Source organism: Vespula pensylvanica, chromosome 9 (assembly GCF_014466175.1).
Source record: "Vespula pensylvanica isolate Volc-1 chromosome 9, ASM1446617v1, whole genome shotgun sequence".
Classification (NCBI taxonomy): Eukaryota; Metazoa; Arthropoda; class Insecta; order Hymenoptera; family Vespidae; genus Vespula; species Vespula pensylvanica.
In genome coordinates, this window is record NC_057693.1 from 6,445,576 (window position 1) to 6,469,813 (window position 24,238).

General features: G+C 33.2%; 1 protein-coding gene and 1 long non-coding RNA gene across 3 annotated transcripts in view; one reads left to right on the forward strand and one right to left on the reverse strand.

Moving 5' to 3' along the window:
• The window catches only part of LOC122631958, an 82,135-nt gene extending 60,601 nt beyond the window's left edge, over window positions 1–21,534 (reverse strand). Inside the window, exons 1-2 of one of the 2 annotated variants that reach the window (XM_043818235.1) lie at window positions 21,337–21,534; window positions 19,155–21,306 (exon numbers count right to left, since the gene is read on the reverse strand). In XM_043818235.1, the coding sequence (XP_043674170.1) occupies window positions 19,155–21,273 (2,119 nt within the window). In that variant the 5' untranslated portion in view covers window positions 21,274–21,306; window positions 21,337–21,534. The remainder of the gene's footprint in view (window positions 1–19,154; window positions 21,307–21,336) is intronic. The other variant, XM_043818234.1, reaches the window with a different exon arrangement.
• A 1,610-nt stretch (window positions 21,535–23,144) lies between these two features.
• LOC122631988 overlaps window positions 23,145–24,238 on the forward strand; it is a 15,610-nt gene continuing 14,516 nt past the window's right edge. Inside the window, exon 1 of the long non-coding RNA XR_006327794.1 lies at window positions 23,145–23,437. This is a non-coding gene — a long non-coding RNA (uncharacterized LOC122631988). The remainder of the gene's footprint in view (window positions 23,438–24,238) is intronic.

A 24,238-nucleotide genomic window follows, 5' to 3' on the forward strand; every position in this document is an offset into this window, starting at 1 on the left:
ATGTATGTATGTATGTATGTATGTATGTATGTATGTATGTATGTGTATATATATCACACTAAAACAATCTTCTCAAACTTCCGACTTCACTTTCATATGTACATACACACACACACACACACACACACATATACATTCGTACATACATCATAGATACATATATGTATACCATTAAGGTACTTAGTTTTCAATCGATCGATGTCGATATCGTGACTGTTAATTGCCTCGTTAAGAGAACGATTAACGCTCGATTCGAGTAATTACTTCCTTTCTCTCTCTCTCTCTCTCTCTCTCTCTCTCTCTCTCTCTTTCTCTCTCTGTCTGTCTCTCTATATCTGTCTGTCTGTCTGTCTCTCTCTCTCTCTCTCTCTCTCTCTCTCTCTCTCTCACTTTCTCTTTGGTATTCACATCTATATATGCATTTTCGCAGTTGACGAAGTCGATTCACGAAACTTTCAACGACACTCGATTACCTTCTCGAAACATCTCTCATCTTTATAAATAAACCAATTTTATTTCAGAGGAAGAGGAAAAATAAATAAAGAGATAAATGAAAATAAATAAAAGAACGCAGTTCTTCGATTAAAAAAATAAAGATAGAAAAAAAGAGAAGAGAAGACAGAAAAAAAGAAAAGAAAGGAAAGGAAAAAGGAAAAGGAAACTACTTATTGGCTTTTCTAAATTCTATAAAAAAAAAAAAAGGAAAAGAGAAGGAGAAAAAAAGAAAGAAAGAAAAAACAAAATCGCTTTACCGAATATCGAATATACTTTACATTGAGATTAATATTGTTTAGATGCAAGTAGAGAGAAGAAAACAGAAAAAAAAAAGAAAAAGAGAAAGAGAGAGAGAGAGAGAGAGAGAGAGAGAGAGAGAGAGGGAGATAGCAGATTACCAACAATTCTATCTCGTAGATGGTGTTCTATTTGTTGAACTTTTAAATTCTATGAAAAAAGAAAAAACGAAAAACGAATAAAGGAAATGATAAAATAAGAATAAAGGAATGAGGAAACAAAATCGCTTTTCCCATCGAATATACTTTACATTGAGATTAATGCTGTTTAGATGCAAGTAGATAGAACTACTAGCAAAGTAGATAGAGAGAACAAAATAGAAAAAGAAAAAACGAGAGAGAGAGAGAGAGAGAGAGAGAGAGAGATAGCAGATTACCAACAATTCTACCTTGTAGATGACGTTCTATTTACGGACTTTATAAATTTTATAAAAGATAAAAAATAAATAAATAAAGAAAGAAAGAAAGAAAGAAAGAAAGAAAATAATAAAATAAGAATAAAAGAATGATAAAATAAAATCGTTTTCCTATCGGATATATTTTATATTGAGATTAATGTTGTTTAGATGAAAAGAGAGAAAGAGAGAGAGAGAGAGAGAGAGAGAGAGAGAGAGAGAGAGAGAGAGAGAGAGAGAGAGAGAGAGAGAGAGAGAGAGAGAGAGAGAGAGAGAGAGAGATAGAGAAAGAGCAGATTACCCAAGCATGTGCTCTTGCATTATCCATTGTAATCACGTTTCGCGTTCTCCAAGCACGAATTCGATGGCGAAGTAGATAGAAACGGGCTGCCATTGGATAGACGAGCAAACGACGAGTGTTCGCGAGTTATTCCGAGCAGATAAGGGGCGCGTGCACACGGCGTGCTCTTACAAGGTGTCTGCTTGATAAATTTCCTGTTAAGATAAATTCTCAACCCCTTTCTCTCTATTCTAACCCCTTCTGAAAAACGTCGGCGTATTCTCCTCTTCTCGTTTTCCTCGCATATATATTTCATTTTCAATCCCAACTCCCCAACGATGTTTCAATAATACTAAATATTTATTTATAAATATACTACAAAAGATCGATAATTTTTATCGACGTATAAAGAATTCTCGATCGATCACAACTCGAGATTTTTATTGAAGTGTTATTCGCGTTATCTTTTTATTTTTTTTTATTTCTTTTTTTTTTTTTTTTTTTTTTTTTTTTTACAGATACAAACGAACACGTTTGTATGTTTATATTTAAAAAAAATGTATAATATCTATAATATGTAATGATTTTTATTTTTCTCAAAGTACTATCGAAAAATATTCGTACGCGTATCGTATGTCATCATATGGTATATAACATTTAACACGGCATACCTATATGAATAAAAAGGAGAGAAAGAGAGAGAAAAAACAAATTTTGTTGAATCGAATATCCATTTATCTTCAACTCGAAAAGTTAATAAATATTATTTATATAATCTATCTCGTTTTATAAATAAAACACACATACATTTATATATATATATATATGTTCTATTTATAAATAGTAGCACATATTCATATTAACAATTTATTACATTTATATCTATCATAATTGAAAACTGTGCTCATATATGAATCGAGTGTTATTACGTATCTATATATTTTTGACTCAATACATATATATATATATATATATATATATATATATATATATATATATAAGAGAGAGAGAGAGAGAGAGAGAGAGAGAGAGAGAGAGAGAAATATGAACAAATAGATAAAAAAAAAAAAGAGAGAAAGAGAAAAAAAGAAAGAAAGAAAGAAAGAAAGAGATCCTCGATGTAGCTCGAGGCGAATCGACTCGACAGCGTGAAAAAGAGTAAGCCGATGAAGATCTTCGTCGAAGAAGGAAGAGAGAGTGAGTGATGGAGTAAGAGAGTAAAAGAGAGAGAGAGAGAAAAAAAATTACTCATCCGTGACGCAATCTCGATGTGATGTCAAGGTAACACCCGCTGCAACCAAAGTCCCCTGCGGTTTGCACTAACAAACCCGTGAAATATTATCGTTCGGCCATACTTGATGGTTTCGCGCGAGAACGATTGCATAATATTTTATTTCTTGTTTCTCTTCTTCATTAATAATCGACAAATACATATCTGTCTGTCTGTCTGTGTGTGTGTGTGTGTGTGTGTGTGTGTGTATACGTACGTACGTCGATCGATGGATCATCGGCCAAGGCCGATCGGACGACGATTTACGATCGATTTACGAACTATAACATCCGTCGAGGTGATCTTTTTTTCTTCTTTTTTCTTTTTCATTTTTTTATTTTTCCTTTTTCTTTTTTAACTGGACTCTTCGTTAAAAAAAGCATAGGAGGATATGGACGATGATCGATCACGCTTTTGTCTATTCGATTATAATCTACGATTCTGTAGAATCGTAATCGCGATATGTGCTATTACGGTGCACGATGTCATTTAAATGAAACGAGAGAAAGAGTGAGTGAGTGAGTGAATGAATGAGAAAAAAAGAGGGAGAGAGAGAGAGAGAGAGAGAGAGAGAGAGAGAGGAAGTGACAGCAATGTGTCTTCAACATTTATCTCTTCTCTTCTATTATTTTTCTATTTTTTTCTCTCTTTCATGTTTTTTTTTTTTTTCATTCACTTCTCTGTCTCTCTCTTTCTCACTTTTTTCTTTCCTTCATTTTTCTTCTTTTAACTTTTCTCTTCAAAAGCCTCATTCAAGAAGATCCAAGAACGTTAACTATACGTTTATAGTTTAAAAAATAAAGATACAAGAAAAAAAAAAATATATATATATATATAGAATGGAATGAACGCGCGTTAGAAAATGAGGAAAATGGAGTAATATCTCACGCGTAATTATCGATCGAGCGGTTTCTCGTTAAAATTCATAGAAGTACACCCGACGTCATGTTTTACATCAATTTTCTTTGCTCTTTTACTTTTCTCTTTTTCTTTTATTTTCCCCTTATTTTTCTTTTCCCTCCCTTCGCAAACGGTTCCTAGTCAATCGTTTTTCGTTCGTTCGTTCGTTCGTACATTTTCTTTTTATTTATTTATTTATTTTTTTTTTGCTTCAAGTAATCTATTCTTTCCAATGAAATTTCATTTTCCAAAGTTTCGACGTTACCTCGGGACATAATGAAAGGTAAACAAAATATAGAGATTGAGATAGAGATAGAGATAGAAATAGAGATACGGATAAAGTGAAAAAAAAAAAAAAAAGAAAGAAAAGAGTAGTATTCAAATATGGTCCAGTGAGAAAAAAAGGTGGCTATAGGTCATCCAGGTTGAACTGCGATCAATCAAGTGTCACGTTGCAACGTCATCCAGAATTACCTGTCATGAATCGCGTTAAGCCTTCAACCCCTGCGAGACTGTCGTTCGAAGTACATACATACATACATACATACATACGTACGTACGTACGTACGTACGTAGAGACACATAGATACATATATAGATGAACATATAGTAACATGTACTTCTATATATTTGCTACTTGTATATATGTACATACATACAGGATCGTATGCTTTCGATAAATCGATCACGACAAGCTTTTTCTTTCTTTCTTTCTTTCTTTCTTTCTTCTTTTTCTTCTTCTTCTTCTTCTTCTTTTTTTTTTGTTTTATTCTTTAAATGACAAACGGTATCTTATCGAAAAATTTTATCGACTCGATTAAATAATATATCGGTATCAAAATATGATATTTTTATTTATATAACTAGAAAAAAAAGAAAGAGAGAGAGAGAGAGAGAGAGAGAAAAGATGGAAAAAGAAAGAGATATCGAATGATAAATTCTGTAATACACGTAAAAATAATTTATTATCTCTAATAAATCACATAAGTGTGTCTACGCTTTAACGATAATAATGGAGTACCTAAACGATAAAATGCTCTATCCTAATTACTTTCTATTATTTGAAATTTCAGTAGAAAGTAGTAAAAAAAAAAAAAAAAAAGAAAGAAAGAAAGAAAGAAAGAAAAGAAAGAAAAGAAAACAAAATAAAAAAGGTCTATTTCATCATTACAAGAAATCGCTTGCAGGAATTTCATGCAAAAACATATATGTACGTACATAAATCCATCCATATATACTTATGTACGTACATACAAACATACGTATGTACCTAACGTATGTACCTATAGAAATGAGGTGTATCATGCTCACCTATATATTTGCTATCCATTTATTTGTCTTTTTTTTTTTTATACGTGAGATAAAAAAAGAGACAACAACAAAAAGAAAAGTATGAATGTAAGGATAGATGGTAGAGTGAAAAAAAAAAGAAAAGAAAAAGAAAAAGAAAAAGAAAACGATCGATCGATCAAATCGAAAGCAAATGTTAATTTCGATGGATTTTCAAATGTGTCCATGCGTAACACTTGTTTTAAACACATAACCCAATGTACATGTATATGTAGGGTATATTTGTCGTATTGGACGCATCCAATGGACAGAATTGAGCGAAGCTACACGCTCGGTACACATTGCGCGTTGCGGATACGCTCGATATTCAACGTGCTACGGGACCATACTGGGACGATTTCCTTATGCAAAGTGGACGTGTCTCGTGCAAACGATCGAGAAGAGAGAGAAAGAGATATAGAAAATAGAAAGAGAGAGAGAGAGAGAGAGATAGAGAGAGATAGAGAGAGAGAAATAACGCAGAGAGAAAAAATACGAAAAGAGAGAAGAAGAGAGTCCGTTAAAAAAGTAACATGGAATTTAACCGTGAAAAAGGGGACCAAAAATAAAAAAAAATAAAAAAAAAAATAAGAAAAAAAGAGAGAGAGAGAGAGAGAGAGAGAAATAAGGTGACTCGAAAAAATATATTCATCCATTTCCTTTCTTCAGTTTGTTGATTTGATTATTTCGTATCGTGTTACGAATATTTCCCTATTTAATCTCACCCCATTGAAAATTTGTCGTACTTCAAGTTAATCCGAAAGCTTTGATTCTTCCATTACGTAATATCATGTCAACGATCTATTATTGATATATTATATTTCCTATTTCACGTACACACATACACGTGCAAACGTACACATACATATATAATATAATATATATATATATATATATATATATATATATATTTCCGCAATTGTTCAAGCTTTATTTTTAAGGGCCGCTTATTCGAGACGTACAACGATAAAACCCCTTTGTCAAAGATTCTTTCATTTTCTCGCTCGATCCTATCCTCTTTCTTTCTCTATCTCATTCTTTCTTTCTTTCTTTCTTTATTCTTTGCTCCTTCCGGACTTTTTTTATCCCATCGTTCTCTCTCTCTCTCTCTCTATGTTTCCTTCAGTGGCTGCTGCAGTCTCTTTCAAAATCGTCGACCGAACGCGTCACAATGCATAACGATGCATTCTGGCACTCTAGCCTTTTATCGAGTGCGATCGACCACGTTGAGTAGAGTTAGAGGGAGAGAGATAGACTCTGAAAAAGATAGAAAGAGACAGATGGAAGAAATATGCACACGTTCTTGCCTTCTTTAGCTATGAAAAATCGTTCCGACTGCCAAGTGAAAAATACGATCGTAATTGTTCGTTCGCGAAAAGGGCCATGCATTATGATGGACCTTCTCTACCTTCCGAAAACCCTTTTTCTTCTTCCTCTTCCTTCTTTTCTTCTTCTTCTTCTTCTTCTTCTTCTTCTTCTTTTCTCTAGTTTTGCTTTTCTAAGCTTTCTAAACGTCGTAGAAAAAACATCGCGTACACACGCACGTCTCGTTTCTCTCTATCTCTCTTTTTTTCTCTCTTGGCACGCGTCTTTATTTAAAACGATCGAAGCCCTTCAGGAATTCTCTTTCTTTCTTTCTTTCTTTCTTTCTTTCTTTCTCTTTTTATTTCTCTTACCATCTCCCTTTTTTTTTTTTTATTCCAACTTGCACGAATTCTTTTCTAAATAAGGGTAATACCTAAGACTTAAAATACGTTTCTCTCATTGCTGCAATTCTCTTTCGATATTTGATCAATTTTTCCATTCATTCATTCATCCATTCATTCATTCATTCATTCATTCATTCATTCGTTTATTTATAATACGTTCAAAAAAAAAAAAAAAAAACAAAAAAAAAAGGAAATTACGTTATTATAATTTCTCTCTAAAGCTTTCTATTCTTTTTCTTCCATATTTTTTTCTACAGATGTTTTTCCACCTTTCCTCCTTTCTTTTTCTTTCTCTCTTTCTTTCTGTTAAAGCAACATCCGTCACTGCAGTTTTCTTTCTGCGTTAAAAGAAAAGAAAAAGTAGAAGAAGAAGATAAAAAGAAAGAAAGAAAGAAAATTGTGTACGATAAACAAGTGCCTCGTACATACATATATCTCTTTTCTTCTATCTCTCTCTCTCTCTCTCTCTCTCTTTCTCTCTCGTGATAAAGAAAGAGAGAGAAAAAAATCGATCGATAAAAATTATTAAAAAATTATTAACGTGCAACGACATATCGAATATAGATCGTTAATAAAAAAGCGTACCATCCTACCTCAAAAACTTTCCGATTATCTATGACAGCAGGAACTTTTCTTTTTAAAAAAATCAGCCGATCAGATCCACTCTCTTTGTCTCTCTCTTTCTTTCTCTCTCTCTCTCTCTCTCTCTTTCTCTTTCCTTGTCCTTTCCTTCTTGTTTCTTAACTTTCGCATCTTTCACTCTTATCTCATCTCGTCTCTCCTCTCCTCTCCTCTCCTCTCCACTCCTATCGTCTCGTCTTCTGGCACTTCGATCGAACGCACCCCTCCACCACCCTCTCTCACCCTCTCGTTTTTCGACCTCACACCAATGTCACACGCACGGGATTCATCACTCCACGAAAAAAACAACCCATAAAACGATCTTTAAGTACATACAAAAAAAAAAAAGATCCTCTTGAAATATCTTCCTCTCTCTCTCTCTCTCTCTTTCTCTCAATCTCTATCTCTCTTTCTCTCTTTCACTGAACGTCCTCGCACGTAACGATCGTAACGTATTCGCATAGCCGTCGATAATTTCGAGGACGACGTTCGATGATAAATTTTGATACGAGCATCCTCCAGTTATTAAACGATATATTAATCATAATCGTCGAATAATTTCTAATAGATATATACTATTATTTCCTTAACTTTTCTTTTCTCTCATTTTTCTCTACCTTCCTCCTTATATTCATACATACATACATACATACATACATACATACATACATTCATACATACATACGTTCTTTCTTTCTTTCTTTCTTTCGTTTTATCGTAATATCTATGTTCGTTTATGATTCAACAACGACGTACCTTAAAAGTACGACACGGCTCGCGGCTCGCGAGGAACTGACGAGGAGGAGGAAGACTAGCCAGCGCGGCAAACTCTCCCTCCTCTCTCTCTCTCTCTCTCTCTCTCTCTCTCTCTCTCACTTACTCACTCACTCCCTCTCTTACTCCCTCTCTCTCTTTCTCTCCCTCTCTATCTCTAGCTCTCTCACTCTCTCTATATGTGCCAAAGAGAGGGAGGCTTTCGAAGCGAGGCCGAGGACGAGTGGCACAACCCCCTACCTACCTACCTACCTACCTACCTACCTACCTACCTACCTACCTACCTACCTACCTACCTATCTACCTATCTACCTATCTACCTACCTACCACCTACCTACCTATCTATCTACTCTTTCTCCTTCTCGTCCACGAAACACTCTCGACTTTAACCAGAAACGCGAATTCCTCTTTCGTCCTGTTGGGCCTCTTCCTTTTTTCTTTCTTCTTCTCCCTTTCCTCTCTCTCTTTTTTTTTTTTATTTTCTTCTTCTTCTACTTCTTCTTCTTCTCTCTTTTTTTTTTTTTTTTTATTATTATTTTGTTTTTTATGTATTTATTTTCGTCTCCTTCTTCTTCCTCTACTTCGTCTTCTCTATTTTTCTTTTTTTGTATTTTAATTTTATCTTTTCATTTATTTATTTATTTATTTTCGTCTACTTCTACTTCTTTTTCTTCTTCTTCTTTTTTTTTTTTTTTTTTAATTATTATTTCGTTTTTTATTTATTTACTTTTGCCTACTTTTTTCCTCTTCTTCTTCTTCTTCTTCTTCTTCTTATTTTTCTCTTTCTTCGAACACCTGTGGGACTTCCATACTCTCTAGTCTGTCTGGTGATGATCCAGATGTCAGTTCTGGATCTTCTCGTAATGTACGTGTATGCATGTATATATGTACGTATGTATTTATATATGTATTTATGTATGTATTTTAATTAACGATTTCCGATTCGAATATTGCTTCTTTCTTTCATTCTTTCATTCCTTTGTTCTTTTCTCTACTTTTTTTTTTCTTTTTTATTATTTCGTTATTTGGTTTCCCTTTTTTTTTTTTTTATTTGATATCGAGAAAAGCTTACGAGAAGAATCGATCTTTCTGCGTGATACCCGAAATAAATTTAGATTTCGTCTGGCGGATATCCCGAATTGCGGATTCGTGTTTATATTTTTCAAACGAAAAAGAGAAAAGAAGAGAAAAAAGGAGAAAAAAAAAGGAAAGACAATAGGAGAAAATAAAGGAACATCTAAAACATTTACATTTCGACTTTTGATTAATCAATTTATTTGTTTTCGAGTTGACCGATTTTACAAAAAGCAAAGAAAAGAGAAGAGAATCGGAAAAAGAAAGAAAAAAAGAAAAAAAGTAAGAGAATACTTCTCTTGTTTCTTTGCTTAATTATTTATTTATTTCACTTTATTTTATTTCATTCTTTTTTTTAATAATATATATTTTTACATCATCCCGAAAGTTGATATACGTGGCTATATTTTCATTAATAAAAATTCTTGCCACTTTGTGTTAATAAAAGTTTCTGATCACGATTCAAAAGTTCGACAATTTTTCGATTGGTGCAAATAATACTTTCGATATATCGAAGAGCTTAGGATAAATATCAAGATGCTTTTACGATTATCCGAAATATATTAATTTTCTCTAAAAGCCTCTTCTTATTTCCCTCTCTTCATTTTATATATATATATATATTTTTTTTTTTGATATATATTTTTTTTTATTTTCAGAAAAATCTACAACAAACAAAATATATAGTTCATCGATTTTATTATTTTTATTTTCCTTGGTTTTTTCTTTTTTTTTTTTTTTAAATTTCGGATCGATTTTTTTATCTCGTTACTTCTTCAACGTCGATCGTCGATATTAAAAATTTTGCAACGAACGTGAAAGAGAAAAACTATCTGTCACTTATCTATCTCGATTGAAAAATAATATTGAACAAAGAAATAATAAAAATTTTTTATCTTTCCAAAAGGGGTAGAATCTCGTCGAACGGTCTCGACCTTACCCTAACACGCGTAGTTTTGGCACAGTTTCGAGAGCGCGTAACGATCGCGTCCCAAATCAAAAGCGCAAGTATTCCGAACTGTTCCTTTGTCTTCTCCATTGTAACCCAGAAACAAGTTACGTTCCATTATGTCTTTTCCTCTTCGAAAGTTGCATAATATGTAATGTATATATACATATATATATATATATATATATATATATATATATGTTCATACATATGCAAATACCAAGTTAGCTTTGTCCTTACGATGTGTCTTCAATGTTTTATTAACGTCGCACTTTTTCGTATATTTTCTACGTCTATCTTTCCTTTTTTATTTTTTAATTCATACATGTAAAAACACTAAAGAAAAAAAAAAAGAAAAAAGACACTTACAAGAGGTACCTGCATTAGAATCAGTTATTATCATAATATGGTTGCGTTATGACAAGATTCATCGTCGTCATCGACGAATATAATTTATTAATATATGAATATGTATTATACGCACGGTAGATATTGGTTCGTCGTTCTCCTTTTTTCATTTTTTACTTTTCTTTTTCTTTTTCTTTTCTTTTCTTTTTTTTTATTTTTATTTTTTTTTTTTTTTTTATTATGTAGAGAAGATATCCGCAGGCAAGAAAACACGACGAGACGGGACAAAAGTGGAACAAAAAATAAAGAAAGGAAAAGGAAAGAAAAGAAAAGAAAAGAGAAAAAAGAAAGGAGGAAAATTAAAAAGAAAAAAAGAGTACAAAACGCGAGGGGGTGGAAAAAAAATCGAAAAGGCAGCTTGAAAAAAAGACATACAGTGACCAGATTGTTTGTACGTTGAAAGATATGACGGACGTTAAGCTTTTCATCCGCTTTTCCAACTGGCAAATATCGTAACGGAGCTATAGTATACTTTAAACTGAACCGTTCGTTGGTTGTACGTATATAAAACTCCTGGATAAAGAAACAACTACATTTATATATACGTATATATATATATATACATATATATATATATATGTATATATAAAAGTGATGTATCGTGATACGACGGTATAGAAAATCGATGTTGGATCGATCAACAATTTTTGATTTTTCCCAGAAGAAAACTAAAGATCGTTCGAAGAGATATAAACGATAAAAAAAAAAAAAAAAAAGAAAGAAAAAGGAAAAATAGAAAATGACGATTACAGATCAACGATGAAAACTTTTTGAAGTTAGAAGCGTTGTTCGTCATTAATCAAACGCGTGTACGCTTTTCTCGAACGATCCGTACGAGATATCTAAGCTATTACGATATATGTCGCAGTAATTAATTATAAATAATTAATGAACGACGAGGTACACGTAAACGATTGTTTCTGAAGGGAAGAAAAATACAAGAGATTATTATAATAGAAATTATATCACGATATATCATGAAATAATTGTAATCTGTAGAGAAAGACGTGATTTTTCGTGTATTCTTTGGAAATTTTTTTTCTTTTCTTTTATTTATTTATTTATTTATTTTTTTTTCATTGCCAGTTCGTTGCGACGGATATCCGGAGACGGATTATTCACGTTGAATCGTTTCGACGAACGTATCGGCATACTGAATGAGGGAGAGGAAGAAGGCACTCTCTTTTCCTCTCTTACTTACTCTCGTATACACACACACATGTATACATGTAACGTGTGTGTGTGTGTGTATGTGTATGTGTTTATCCAACTATTTATATATGTATGTATGTACGTATGTAGAATTTCACTCACCCATCGATCTTCCAAAAGAGCTTCAAAGGACGAAGAGGACAGAAGTGTGTATATGTATGTACGATGTCCCTTTATCGAACGTGACTCACGTCACTAGAAAGGTTTCTCCGTCTTCTCGAATTTCTTACTCTAATGTCCAGCGATTATTCTATTAGTCTTCTCTTAATCAAAAGCTTGTTCCATCGTTGATAAAGAAGAAGTAAGAGAAAGATATATAACTCGTACGATTTCATTCGATCTAATCGGACAACGTTAATTCTATTTGGATTCAATAATTATTCATATAATTATATAAAGAGAAAAGAAAAGTAAGTAAATAATTATTATTCAATTAGAATCATATGTATACGCGTGTGTGCGTGTATGTGTGTAATTAGAAATAATAGACGCAATTTCGTTGAATAGGAAAATCAGCTGATTCTTCTTCTCTATTTAACATATATTAATCAAATTATTATTATTAGATTATATACATACATACATACATACATATTTATATATATATATATATAAAATCTAATAATATAATTATTATTATATATATATCTATACACACACACACACACACACACACACACACAGGATATCGAAATAAGATTATATTACAATTATAGTTACGAGACGATAAGATGAAAGATTTTTGTAAATTGCTGACGAAGCTCGATCGAAGATAGAGAGATAAAGATAGAGATAGAGATAGAGATAGATCAAGATAAACAGAGAGAGAAAAGAAAAGAAAATATCGTTCGATATTTATTGCTACGTCACTAATTATTTGATACACTATCTTCGAACTCCCACTATTAAATATTCGTTCGTTCGATGAAATTCGGTTAAAATCGTCGATCGTTTAACTATTACGCATGATGTATAAACGTTTAAGCCGCACTCCGATGATAAGCGAACGAGCAAAAGCTATATTATACGAACCGAGGACGATAACGACACAACAGGTGTTGACTCGTATAGCTAACGAAAACGACTGAAGAGTACGAGAGGCACGTTCGGTGTCTGTAAATATTATGAACGCCGACTCCGATTTACCTATGTATGCTTTCTGTTAAAACGAATGTATACATCGTATATAGAATATACGCGTGTGTGTATATACACATCTATACGTACACAAGCAAAGATATTACGTACGTGACTTTGAAAATGTCGTTTACGAAACACTTTCCTTACGAGTCTCTAGCTATTCTATATTTTTCTAAACGTTCTTCTATTCGTCGTTAATCTGATATTTCGCAATAATATATCGAGAAAGGAAAAAGGAAACGCAAAGCTTTCATTTTTATTTTCCTCTCTCTCTCTCTCTCCTCTCTCTCTCTGTTTCGTTCGATAATAATTTCTCGTTAATTTAGTTAGAAACGTCGATTAAAATTAATCAACGTTTTAATTTTATCGTCTTTTACGTATGTATTTGTGTATTTATGTAGGTAAGTTATTGCATGGTTTAATAAATTTTTTCATGGTAATAAAAGTTCAATTATTTATTTTGCTCGTTATAACTTAATGAATGTAAAAGAAGAAAGAAAGATACGAAGATCGTTTATATATTTCTTTTCAGAGCTCGTATAATTATTCCAATTTTCAATCGACGTTTCGTTGGAATCCAAATAGGAGATATTAGTCGTATCGATATTGATACGAACGCGTGTCGGATACATACGTTATATATACGATCGTACGTATTCACGTTGATGAGTTTTTATGTCATTCAGAAAGAGAGAGAGAGAGAGAAAGAGAATTAGAACTCTATACAGTTATAACGTGATATCAATTAAGTTATACATCGTGCTTTTGTTTAAAGGTCGAGCGATTACCCGTAAAAGGTCGTATTGTCTCTCGATCTATTTCAACCTACGTACTTTATCAGACTTTTTATTTCGATATTTTGTTGGAGACGAGAAGGAAGGGACACGTGAAATGTATTATCGAGTTGGTTGGAAAGAGACCACGACGACGACGACGACGACGACGACGAAAACTTGACGTTACTGGCGTCTAGCCAAGCTCGCTTTTCAAAGAGAATTCCCGCAAAACAACATTTGCTATCATCCCGCCCTTTACTTTTTCATGTATTTATGTATAGATAGAGACATAGGTATATACCTACATATGTATGTGACTAAGTGAAAAAAAAATAAATAAATAAATAAACAGAGAGATAGAGAGGTAGAAAGAAAGAGAGAGAGAGAGAGAGAGAGAGAGAGAGAGAGAGATAAAGATAAAGAGAATGAGAGAGAAAGAAAATGCGTGTGTTCCACTGTGTTTACAGACATGTGGTTTCTCTATGAAGGTAACGGTGTGGTCTGATTAAAGGGCAAGCAAAGAAGGGACCGTTGGAGATACTCGTTAAGTCCTTCTTATCGCGCGGAAGGCTCTTTGATATCTGCTTGGTTGAGGAGTACTTGAAAAGAACGTTGATGCTAACAGCATTTTGCAAACGAGATGTCTTCTTCTTTATTTTTCTTCTCTCTCTCTCTCTCTCTTTCTGTGTCTTTCTTTCTCTTTTGCTCTCTCTTTCCCTCTGTGAGTCGTACTCGCAATAAGAGGGTATAAAAAGGATGGTGAAAAGGGGTGAAAAAGACGCGTCTCTCTTTTTCATTCTTTTTTTTGTCTTCTTTTTCCTTCTTTCTTTTCTTTTTTCTTCTTTTTTTTTTTTCTTCCTTCTTTATTTTTTTTTTAATACCTCCAACGTTACGTCAGTGCGCGGTGTTAGGCTTTTAATCGCTTCGTGAAGGCCGCAGGGAATAAAAATTTGGCGAATGACGTAGAAACTACGAGGAAACTATATAAAGCAATGATAAAGCAAGCAACTAAGTAAGTACGTTATTATATATGATTCTTCGGAAATGTAAAGATTCTAAAGAGAAATAATCTCTGGAGGTATAACGGGGGAGAGGAAACTTTTGTGTAACTTTTAATTAAATCCTTTTCTTCGGAAAGACGCGAACAGGTGTCGAGTTACCTTATTTTAACATAGCGATTATTAATTACTTCATTAATTGGCCAATAGTTTAGATGCCCTGCTAAGTTTCGAAACTAATTTTTACGTCTTTTTTTTCTTTCTTTCTTTTTCTTTTTTTTTTTTTTTGTTTTTTGTTTTTTATTCGTCGTCCTCGACAATCACCCTCTCTAATTTCGTACGTTGCGATCATCGAAAAGAGAATTTATTGGGCGTGACATTGCCCGCCAGTTAAAACTTTAATTTCCATTTTAAATTCTACTTACATCAGTCCAGTGTGTATGTGAATAAATATTGTGTAAGACGTAACAGTGTATCCATATTTTTGAACAATTTTGCACTTTGCTAGGTCGAACGTCGCTCGGCGTTTTTTGTTAAAGCGTATCAACAATTTTTTGTTGGGAAATATTTTATTTTCGTTGGGATGGATCATGTAGAAAAAACGTGTATTTCAAAAAAAAAAAAAAAAAAGAAAGAAAAAAAAGAGGAAGATAGAAAAAAAAAAAAAAAAAGAAAATTAATGCGGGCAAAGGATTATTTTTTATTTCGCGTCCGAAACTTTTCACTTTTTGTCCATTTTTATCTCCGTCTCTCTTTTTATTTTTTTTTTATTTTTTCTTTGTTCTTATTTTCTTTTTTTTTTTTTTTTTTTTTTTTTTTTTTTTTTTTTTTTTTTTAAGTACAAGTTACACCGAATATGCGATATAAATGTACGAGTACGAGTACGATATCGTAACTTTCGCATTATATAACTCTTGCGCGGACACGAAAAATATTGTGTCATAGGAAGATCAAACAATACTTTTAATTAAATCTATTCTTTTTTCTTGTTTTTCTTTTTTTAAATGTCAACGTCGATACCAAATAATCGATTATATAAGTCAGTGTTTCTCAATACTTTTATGTACTCCAACCTTGTAACCATACGTCACATAATAAATATTTATACATATATATAATTGTTATATATATAACAATTATAATAAAATAAAAGATGCATTACATACATACATACATATATATATATATATATATATATATATAAATTAAATTTATAAACTACATACAGGTTGTATAAAAAAATCAAATGATATACATACGATCTTATAGAACGATTTTTTTAAAACTTTTATTTCTTTTATTTCTTCTAATATCTTTATTTTATTAATTTATGTATTTATTCACTTTTGGTTACTTCACTTTGAGAATCACTGATACAAGTAATCATTTATTTCCTTGTAGCTCGCTCAAGTTACATCAATTTTCTTTTTTTTTTTTTTTTTATTATTTTACGATGAAAAATAGCCGACAAAGAGAAGTTAAAAAGATATATAATCCGATGTAAAAGGAAGATTTTATCTCGTTGAACGATATCGTTAGGCTTATCGCTCATTCATATCACTCTAAAAATCCTTAGGTTAGTCGGTGGTGGTCTCGTCTCGTGGTAGCAAACAAGATGCTCGCTCGCCAGCTGTTACCTTGCCAATAACAAATTCTTATGTTCTATTTGCAACAAGTAGAGATGACTATAATGGTAGATATAGTTGATAAGGGTTGGTACTATCTAACCAATGGGGAGCTAGGAACTATAGCTACCAAACGATTGGAGCAAACCGGACGCATTTGACATTTTTTGGAAGCATGCCAACGAGCTATGAAATTAAACGATTTGTTTGTTTTCATCACGCTTAAGGCAAAATCACGTGATATATATATATATATATATATATATATATATATATACATGTATGTGTACATACGTGTATTTGAAATTTCTATTTGGAACGATTTGTAATGCATTTGTTGGAATAAAAAAAACAAAAAAAGAAAAGAAAAAGAAAAAATAAAAATGATTTCTTAACTGTCAGTCAACGTAATTTTTTTTTTTTTTTATCGAAAAAAAAATTAATAGATACACTTGTAACTTTTAGCTACAATTTATTTATCTGATAAAAAAATGTATTCGACAAAAAAAAAAAAAAAGGAAGAAAGAAACATACTGTAGCGCGTGGTTTATTATTAAATAAAGGATTAGATATTATTTAGTATGATAGTCTAAGTTGTATCATAGTTATATTCGATTTAACTGTTATTAATATAGTTCTAATTAATACACATAGTTACAATTAAGTTAATGAGTAATATCGTAAAGTGTGTTCGACTTTTTGTGCGTTATTTTGTTTATTTTTTTCTCCTTCATACGTTGAAACAACTTTATTTCACTTTTTATTTTAATCCTCGAATAATCGAATAGTCAGCAAGCATGAAGGCTTTGGATATGAAATAAGAATTAAAATTCAGCGTCGGGAAAATCAAGCGAGAGGGATATACAGTATGTATACGAGTTATATATAGGGAATTAATTTCTTTTTTCTTTTTCTTGTACTTCATACGTAAGAGAATAAAATATATCTCTTGTCTTGGATGAATATATTTGGAAAAATAAAAAAAAAAAAATAAAAAAAGAAATAGGAGAGGATTAAAAATCGTTCGCAATCCGTTTATTATTATGATCGGATAAACATAAGTACATTTACATATATGTGTGTGTATATATATATATATATATATACCTAAATATATATATACTTAAATTCAACCGAAGCGTTCTCGATTCCACTCTTTGAATAATGAAGGAAACTTCTCTAATAGAACTTTAACTAAGTTCTTCAGTAATAAATTAATGAAAAATAGAGAAGAAATTAAATAATATTTTTATTAGACATATATATATATATATATATTATGTATATGTTGATACATACATAGATATTTATATATGTATGAAAACGAAAAATATTAATCGGCATATTAAACTTTTACTCGTTCTTTTTTTTCTAATTTTTTTTTTCTTTTTCTACCTCTACTTCTTCTTCTTTTTCTTCTTCTTCTTCTATGAACTAACTTCGAACTAGGAGTTGCGAAATTCTAAAACAAGAACATCCACGAAACTCGAAATTCGAAGTTTGCAAAGAAGAAATGGTGCGGCAAATGAAGCTCCCTCCCGAAAATCCACTCGAGTTATTATTCCGATAAAGTGACCATTTCGTAATATTATTGTAATAATAAAAAATTTAACGAGCACAACGAGAATTTATTATTTCTAATAAGAGAAGGAAAGAAAATAAAGAAAGAAAGAAAAAAAAAAAGAAAAGAAAAAATAAATTCAATAAATTAAAAAATATATGATACGTCGAAATAAGAAATTAAATGATATAATAAATTTAATGAATTAAATAAAAACGAACAAATAAAAGAAAAAGAACGATTCATCGTTGTAAAAATTGACGTGCGTCGGAGCACGATCGAAATTTTGGCATCTCAGACTTGAATTTATTATTGTTAGTAACTATAAGTTGCTCGAATGCAAATTTTATAACTCTTGTACCTAACACTTGTGCTCGCGTTTATTGCCAAAATATTCTACGCATAAAACGTGAACGATAGTAGTAAAAATAATAATAATAATAATAATGATGATGATGATGATGATGATGATGATGATGATAATGATAATGATAATAATAATAAATTTTTACGATATTTTCTTTAATATCCTATACGATATTCTAAAATAAAGTTTTCCCGTTAATTCGCAATAAATACTCGCGACAAAATGGCGCGTGCACGATGAGTTTAACTGAAAACCGGTTTTGTTGTTCTTCTTGTTCTTGTTCTTCTTGTTCTTCTTCTTACTAGGTCGTAATTTCCTTCCCATTAAACGTTTCTAAAACGCGTCGAGGACCCGTTTGCGACGTCGCATAAATACTGACTCTTGAGCGCAATGAAAACGGGTCCTTAAGATGAAAGTTTTCGTATTAGCGAATACGTTCGTTCAGTAACGAGAAAGAAGAACAAATACGCAACAACGATCCTTTAAACTCTTCTTTTTCTTTTTTTTTTCTTTTTTTTTTTTTTTTTACTTTTTTCCATTTTCTCTCTCTTCTTTTTTGTTTTTGATTCGTTCGTTTTATTCGATCATCGAGATTGCATCGACTTTAAATTCGACGCCGAGGATGAAAAAAAAAAAGAAAAATAGATTTTCTCAAATCTGCGTCGTTAGTGAGTCAGAAAGAGAGGGAGAGAGAAAGAGAAAGGAAGAGAGAGAGAGAGAGAGAGAGAGAGAGAGAATGTGTTCCACATAAGCTTCTAAAAATATTTTTTACGATCTACACGCATTTTGTGTCGTTACACGGACTACGCAGACGACCCACACGCAGAGGACATACACATTCTTCGCGTACGAAGAAACGAAACGCAAGATGGACGGAATTAGATCAGAGAATTATTTTGGAGAGAAAAGAGAAGAAACGAAAATAAAAATAAAAGAAAAAAGAAAAGAAAAAAAAAAGAAAAAGAAAAACTTACCCTGAGGAGGATCCCTTTTTCTACGCCTATGCTTCCTCCTTCGTACCTCTTCGACATAATTCGAGGAAGAAGAATCGTCGTATCCAATAACGTCGCGTTTCTCGGCTACTTTACGTGCCTCCTCTTGACGTTTCTTCAAAAGTTCGTAAACGCGTTTGAAATAATCTCTTGCTATGTCCTCGTTCGATTTATTAATCAATGATATCATCTCGGATTTATTATCACGACGAGGTAATTGATTATCATCGATCAAATTGGAGTCGTCCTCTTTGTAACTATCATCTTGTTCCTCGCTACCGTCGATTATTTTAAACGTATCACTTTTTTTAACGTTCGAACGTGCATACAATTCGCGATAATCTTTGAACGCGCTCTTGTGTATAGAATTGTATCCAAAATCAGGGGATACGATAATAGAGGGAGATGGAGAATTGAAATCTATCGATCTATCGCAACACTCGATTGTCCGACCCGATCGATTATTAGTTTCGAAGGGACATATAATATTCTCGTTCGTCTTCGATGATCCCAACGAATTACGAAGATTCTGACATACTTTACAGTTTCTCTTAACGCATAACTCGCTTTTAAAGTCGTTCGAGCTTGTCTTGTTTCTCGTGAAATTGTCCTCTTTCTCTTCAGTATCCTCCTCGTCCTTTTCCTCCTCCTCTTTCTCCTCCGTCAAACCCGTCTTCTCCCTTTGAAGTTTCTCAAGTTTCTTCCTCTCCTTGTAATCCCTCCAGGATCTCTCGATCCTGTCCAATTCCTTCTCGGTGTTCGGATTATCGAAATGAAGGTCGCTTTTCGTCTTTCGATACGTTCTCCTTCTAGATTCCGTAGATTCTCTTCTCGCAGATCTATATTTTCTTTGTTGTTCGACGAATTCGTTTGATTTTCCTACGAGCAAAGCGTCGCTCTTCGAACGACGATAATTATTTTTTTTAATGTTCGAAGATATCCAAGGTAAATTACGTACGACGTTGCTCGTATTATCGTTGTCGTTAAAACGAAAAGAAGGGACATTCGTGTCCGATCTATCCTCGAATCTAGTTTTTCTTCCTGGCGAATTATTAATCACGTTCGTTTCGCTTCTTACCTTTCTCGTACGATAATAAGTTCTGGTATTGTTAGAATCCTCTTCGTTTTTACGATCGGAATGTCGTTTTTTAATCGTCGAATCGTTATTACCCTCGTTCCTCGTCGCTTCCATACTCTCTCGCAACTTCTCCCTCAAAAAACTTCGAATTTTAACGAGCTTATCCGAATCGACGTATTTCTCATTATCATTTTTAACGGAATACAATGGATTTCGTAGATCGTACAAGTTCGATCTATTGTTCTCATCCGATCCTCGATCCTCTTCCGACTCGATCTTATCCAATTTATCGTTGAAATATCTTTCGTATTCGTTCGTGCAATCGCGATTGATCGAATGATCGGACGACGAATAAATCTCGCTTTGACTTTTCAAATAAGCTTTGACCTTCCTGCATCTTTCCTTGGCGATCTCGTCCGGACTCTTACCAAACATACTTTTCGTTCTTAAATCGTCTAAAATCTGACGACGTAAAAAATCACCGGTCGAATATCTCTTCACGACTTCCTTATCGTTTTCTTTGTTTTTAATCCTTTTATCCCGAACGACCTTGATACTTGCGTCGCTCCTAGATTTTCTCGGTTTGTATCCGAAATCGAACGGACCGAATTTGTTACTGAAACCGTCGATGTTACGATTACCAGATTGTATTAATTCGCGTTTAGAGTTTACCGACGTTGATCTGGATATCCTCGAAGATAAAGGAAATTTTTCGTGATCGGTCAAACCTTCGCGAAAGGATCCTCTAGCTCTTTGAGCGGTTTTACCGGTTGTCTCGACCAACAATCGACCGTCCTTGTCCAACAATTGTATAACCGGAAGCGCGTCGGCCGTAGTCGTTAATTCCCAATACCAATGCAACGGTTTGTCGAGTTTGAGTCTTATTACTGGTGACGTTTGATTATCGATTTCGTCCTTCGATATATCATCTCGACTTATTGAAGAATCGACCGGATCGACCAGACTGGACGAGGCTGCCGTTACGACTGGATAAGCGTTCTTCATGGTTCCAGTTTTCCACATGTGCGATAATAACGGTTGAGAATATATATATATGTGTATATATATATATATATATATATATGTATGTATGTATGTATATGTATATACTTATGTATCTCTTTCTGGATCAATGCCCTCGAAGAGGACAGGTAAAAGAAGCTTCCAATTTGAGATCAGGAGAGGTCCTTTTAAAGGTATCATCCACACTGAATTATAACCTCATGGATTTCAATACGAGCGTTTGACGTGTACGTACATAGATATACATATATGTTACATATATATATATATATATATATATATATATATATATATATATATAAGCATATGTATATATGAACCGAAAACAGGCTACTACACGCTTCTTCTTCGTCTTCTTCTTCTTCTTCTTCTTCTTCTTACGTAAAACGATCAGTTTCGTAGCTTCTTGGCAACTCGTCAGATACACTTTTTCACCGTGCGATCACGCGTATTAATCTCCGACATAATTATTACGAAAACGTTAACGATCGTAAGATCGATCCGATCCGATCCGATCGTACAATATCGTACAATATCTATTTATCCTCTTTTACTTCTCTCCTTTTATTTCGAGATCCGAGGATCTCTCGTTTCTTTACTACGAAACGAGGTTAGGTATACAAAGTTGAAAGCAAGCTTGAATCTCCTTTGGGAATAACTTCCCGTGAAAAGCAGCTATCTCTTTCTTTCTTTCTCTTTCTCTCTTTCTCTCTTTCTCTCTTTCTCTCTATCTGTCTATCTCTCTTTCTTTCTTTCTTCCTTCCTTTCTTTCTTTCTTTCCTCCTTTCTTTGATTTTACGCGAACCGTAGTTCTCTCTCTTCCACTCGCACTATTTTCACGAAAGAACGACTACCTTCGAACTTTCCCTACCATCTTTATCTCTTTTACTACTTCTTCTTTCGAATCAAGATGGCGGACGTTATTCGTAAGAGACCGCGAAATTTCAGCATTCGTAAAACTTCTTATTCGTATATACGTGAACGTATACATATATATATATATATGTGTATACACATACATACATGGATATTAGGTATACACCTAATATATCTCCGAGTTTCTTTTTATGGGATAGCTTGGAACGAAAGGAGAGGGAAAAAGATGAGGCGGTGGCGAAGGAAGAGGAAGAGGAGAAGGAGGAGGAGGAGAAGGATAAGGAGGTGGAGAGGGATGGATTTGATGGTGGTGGTAAAGAGAATCCCGGTGTTCGACCGTTTCGCGGATTATTTCGTTCGATCGAAAACTTCCTAGAATCCGTTAACACTCGCGTTCGATCGCGTCTCGACACCCCGTGCCAACAAGCCACTCGCGGATTCGCTACTGAAGACGAGCAACGAAGCTTCGTGTTCACTCACTCACTCACTCACTCACTCACTTACTCGCTCACTCTTTCTTTCTCTTTCTCTCTCTCTTTCTCTTTCTGTCGTCATACCAATCTTAAAATAAATCCTACGGGATCCATTGGGTAGGGGTGCAGGAATGTCGGCATGTGGGATGTGTCACGAATATATCGCTCTCTTCTCTCCCTCTCTTTCCTCTCTTCTACTATCTTTCGTAACTCGCTCTCTTTCTCTCTCTCTCTCTCTCTCTCTCTCTCTCTCGTTCTTTAATACATTCATCGCATATGCGCATGCGCGTATTACTTGGAAAAGATTCGTTAAAAGTATACGCATTACGATCGATAATGAAGAATTCCTATCCGATCGATAACAAAGAGCTCGTATTTGATCGATCGGTCAATCGGTCGGTCGGTCGGTCGGTCGGTCGTTCGTTCGTTCGTTCGGTACACCCTTTCGTGTTCTTACAATCCTATTGGCTTTCCTTCCACATTGGTCATTTTTAACTGACCAATCGCGAGCTACGAATGCTCATCACGTGACATCGACGCGAATCCTATTAGATATATGTCTTTTCTTGATATTAATCAGCCTCCGTTCGTCTTTTCTTTATATTAAATCATTCTATTTTTCGACAAGATGTACAATTTCGTTTTAGACAAAAGTGAACATATGTGTGTATATATATATATATGTATGTACAGAGAGAGAGAGAGAGAGAGAGAGAGAAATGAATGTACGATGTAGAGAGAGAAAGAAATAGTGTGACAGAAAAAAGAAGAAAAAAGTTAGATCATCTTCGATACATTCTTCGAAATAGGTTAAGGTGAGGTTAATTGTCATACAATTGTTTTCTATTTTTCTTTCATCTTTTCTACTAATAACAATATATATATATATATATATATATATATATATATATATGCACATATATATATACACAAAAATATTGATACTAAACTTAACTTTCTAATCTAACAATAATGATAATTTAGGATGATAATATATAAAATATTTAATTATTATTTTTATTGATTTAGAATCTAATGGGCTATTAATAGTTTCGAGATAATTTAAGAGTTCGTTTTAGATACGTTTGTATTGAACGTTTACGTTAGATTCCCGCAAGACGCAACTCGCGTGACGATCGAAAAGTACATACACATAGACACACACACACACACATACACACACATATTGGAAACTTTTCAACTTTTTCTCGGTTTCTACTTTTCTGCTTGGATGTTCTGTCGAAAGAAACTACGAGATCGTTAGGAAAGATTCGTCGAAAAGTTGTCTTGGTTCGACTTTTAAAGAAGACTTCAATTCCACGAACTATTTCGATAAACAGTACGTGCCACCGTATGCATCTGTTCCCTTCTTGTACGTTTCTTTACACCGATACACGTGCGGCACCATCACTCTCCCTCTTTCTCTCCCTCCACCCCGTATACACGCATACACACATAACAACACACATACTACATTCATATACACATACACATTATATATATATACATATATATATTTATATATATATTTATATATTTATGTATCTATGTATATATATATTTATACATACATACACATACATACATACATACATACATACATACATACATACATA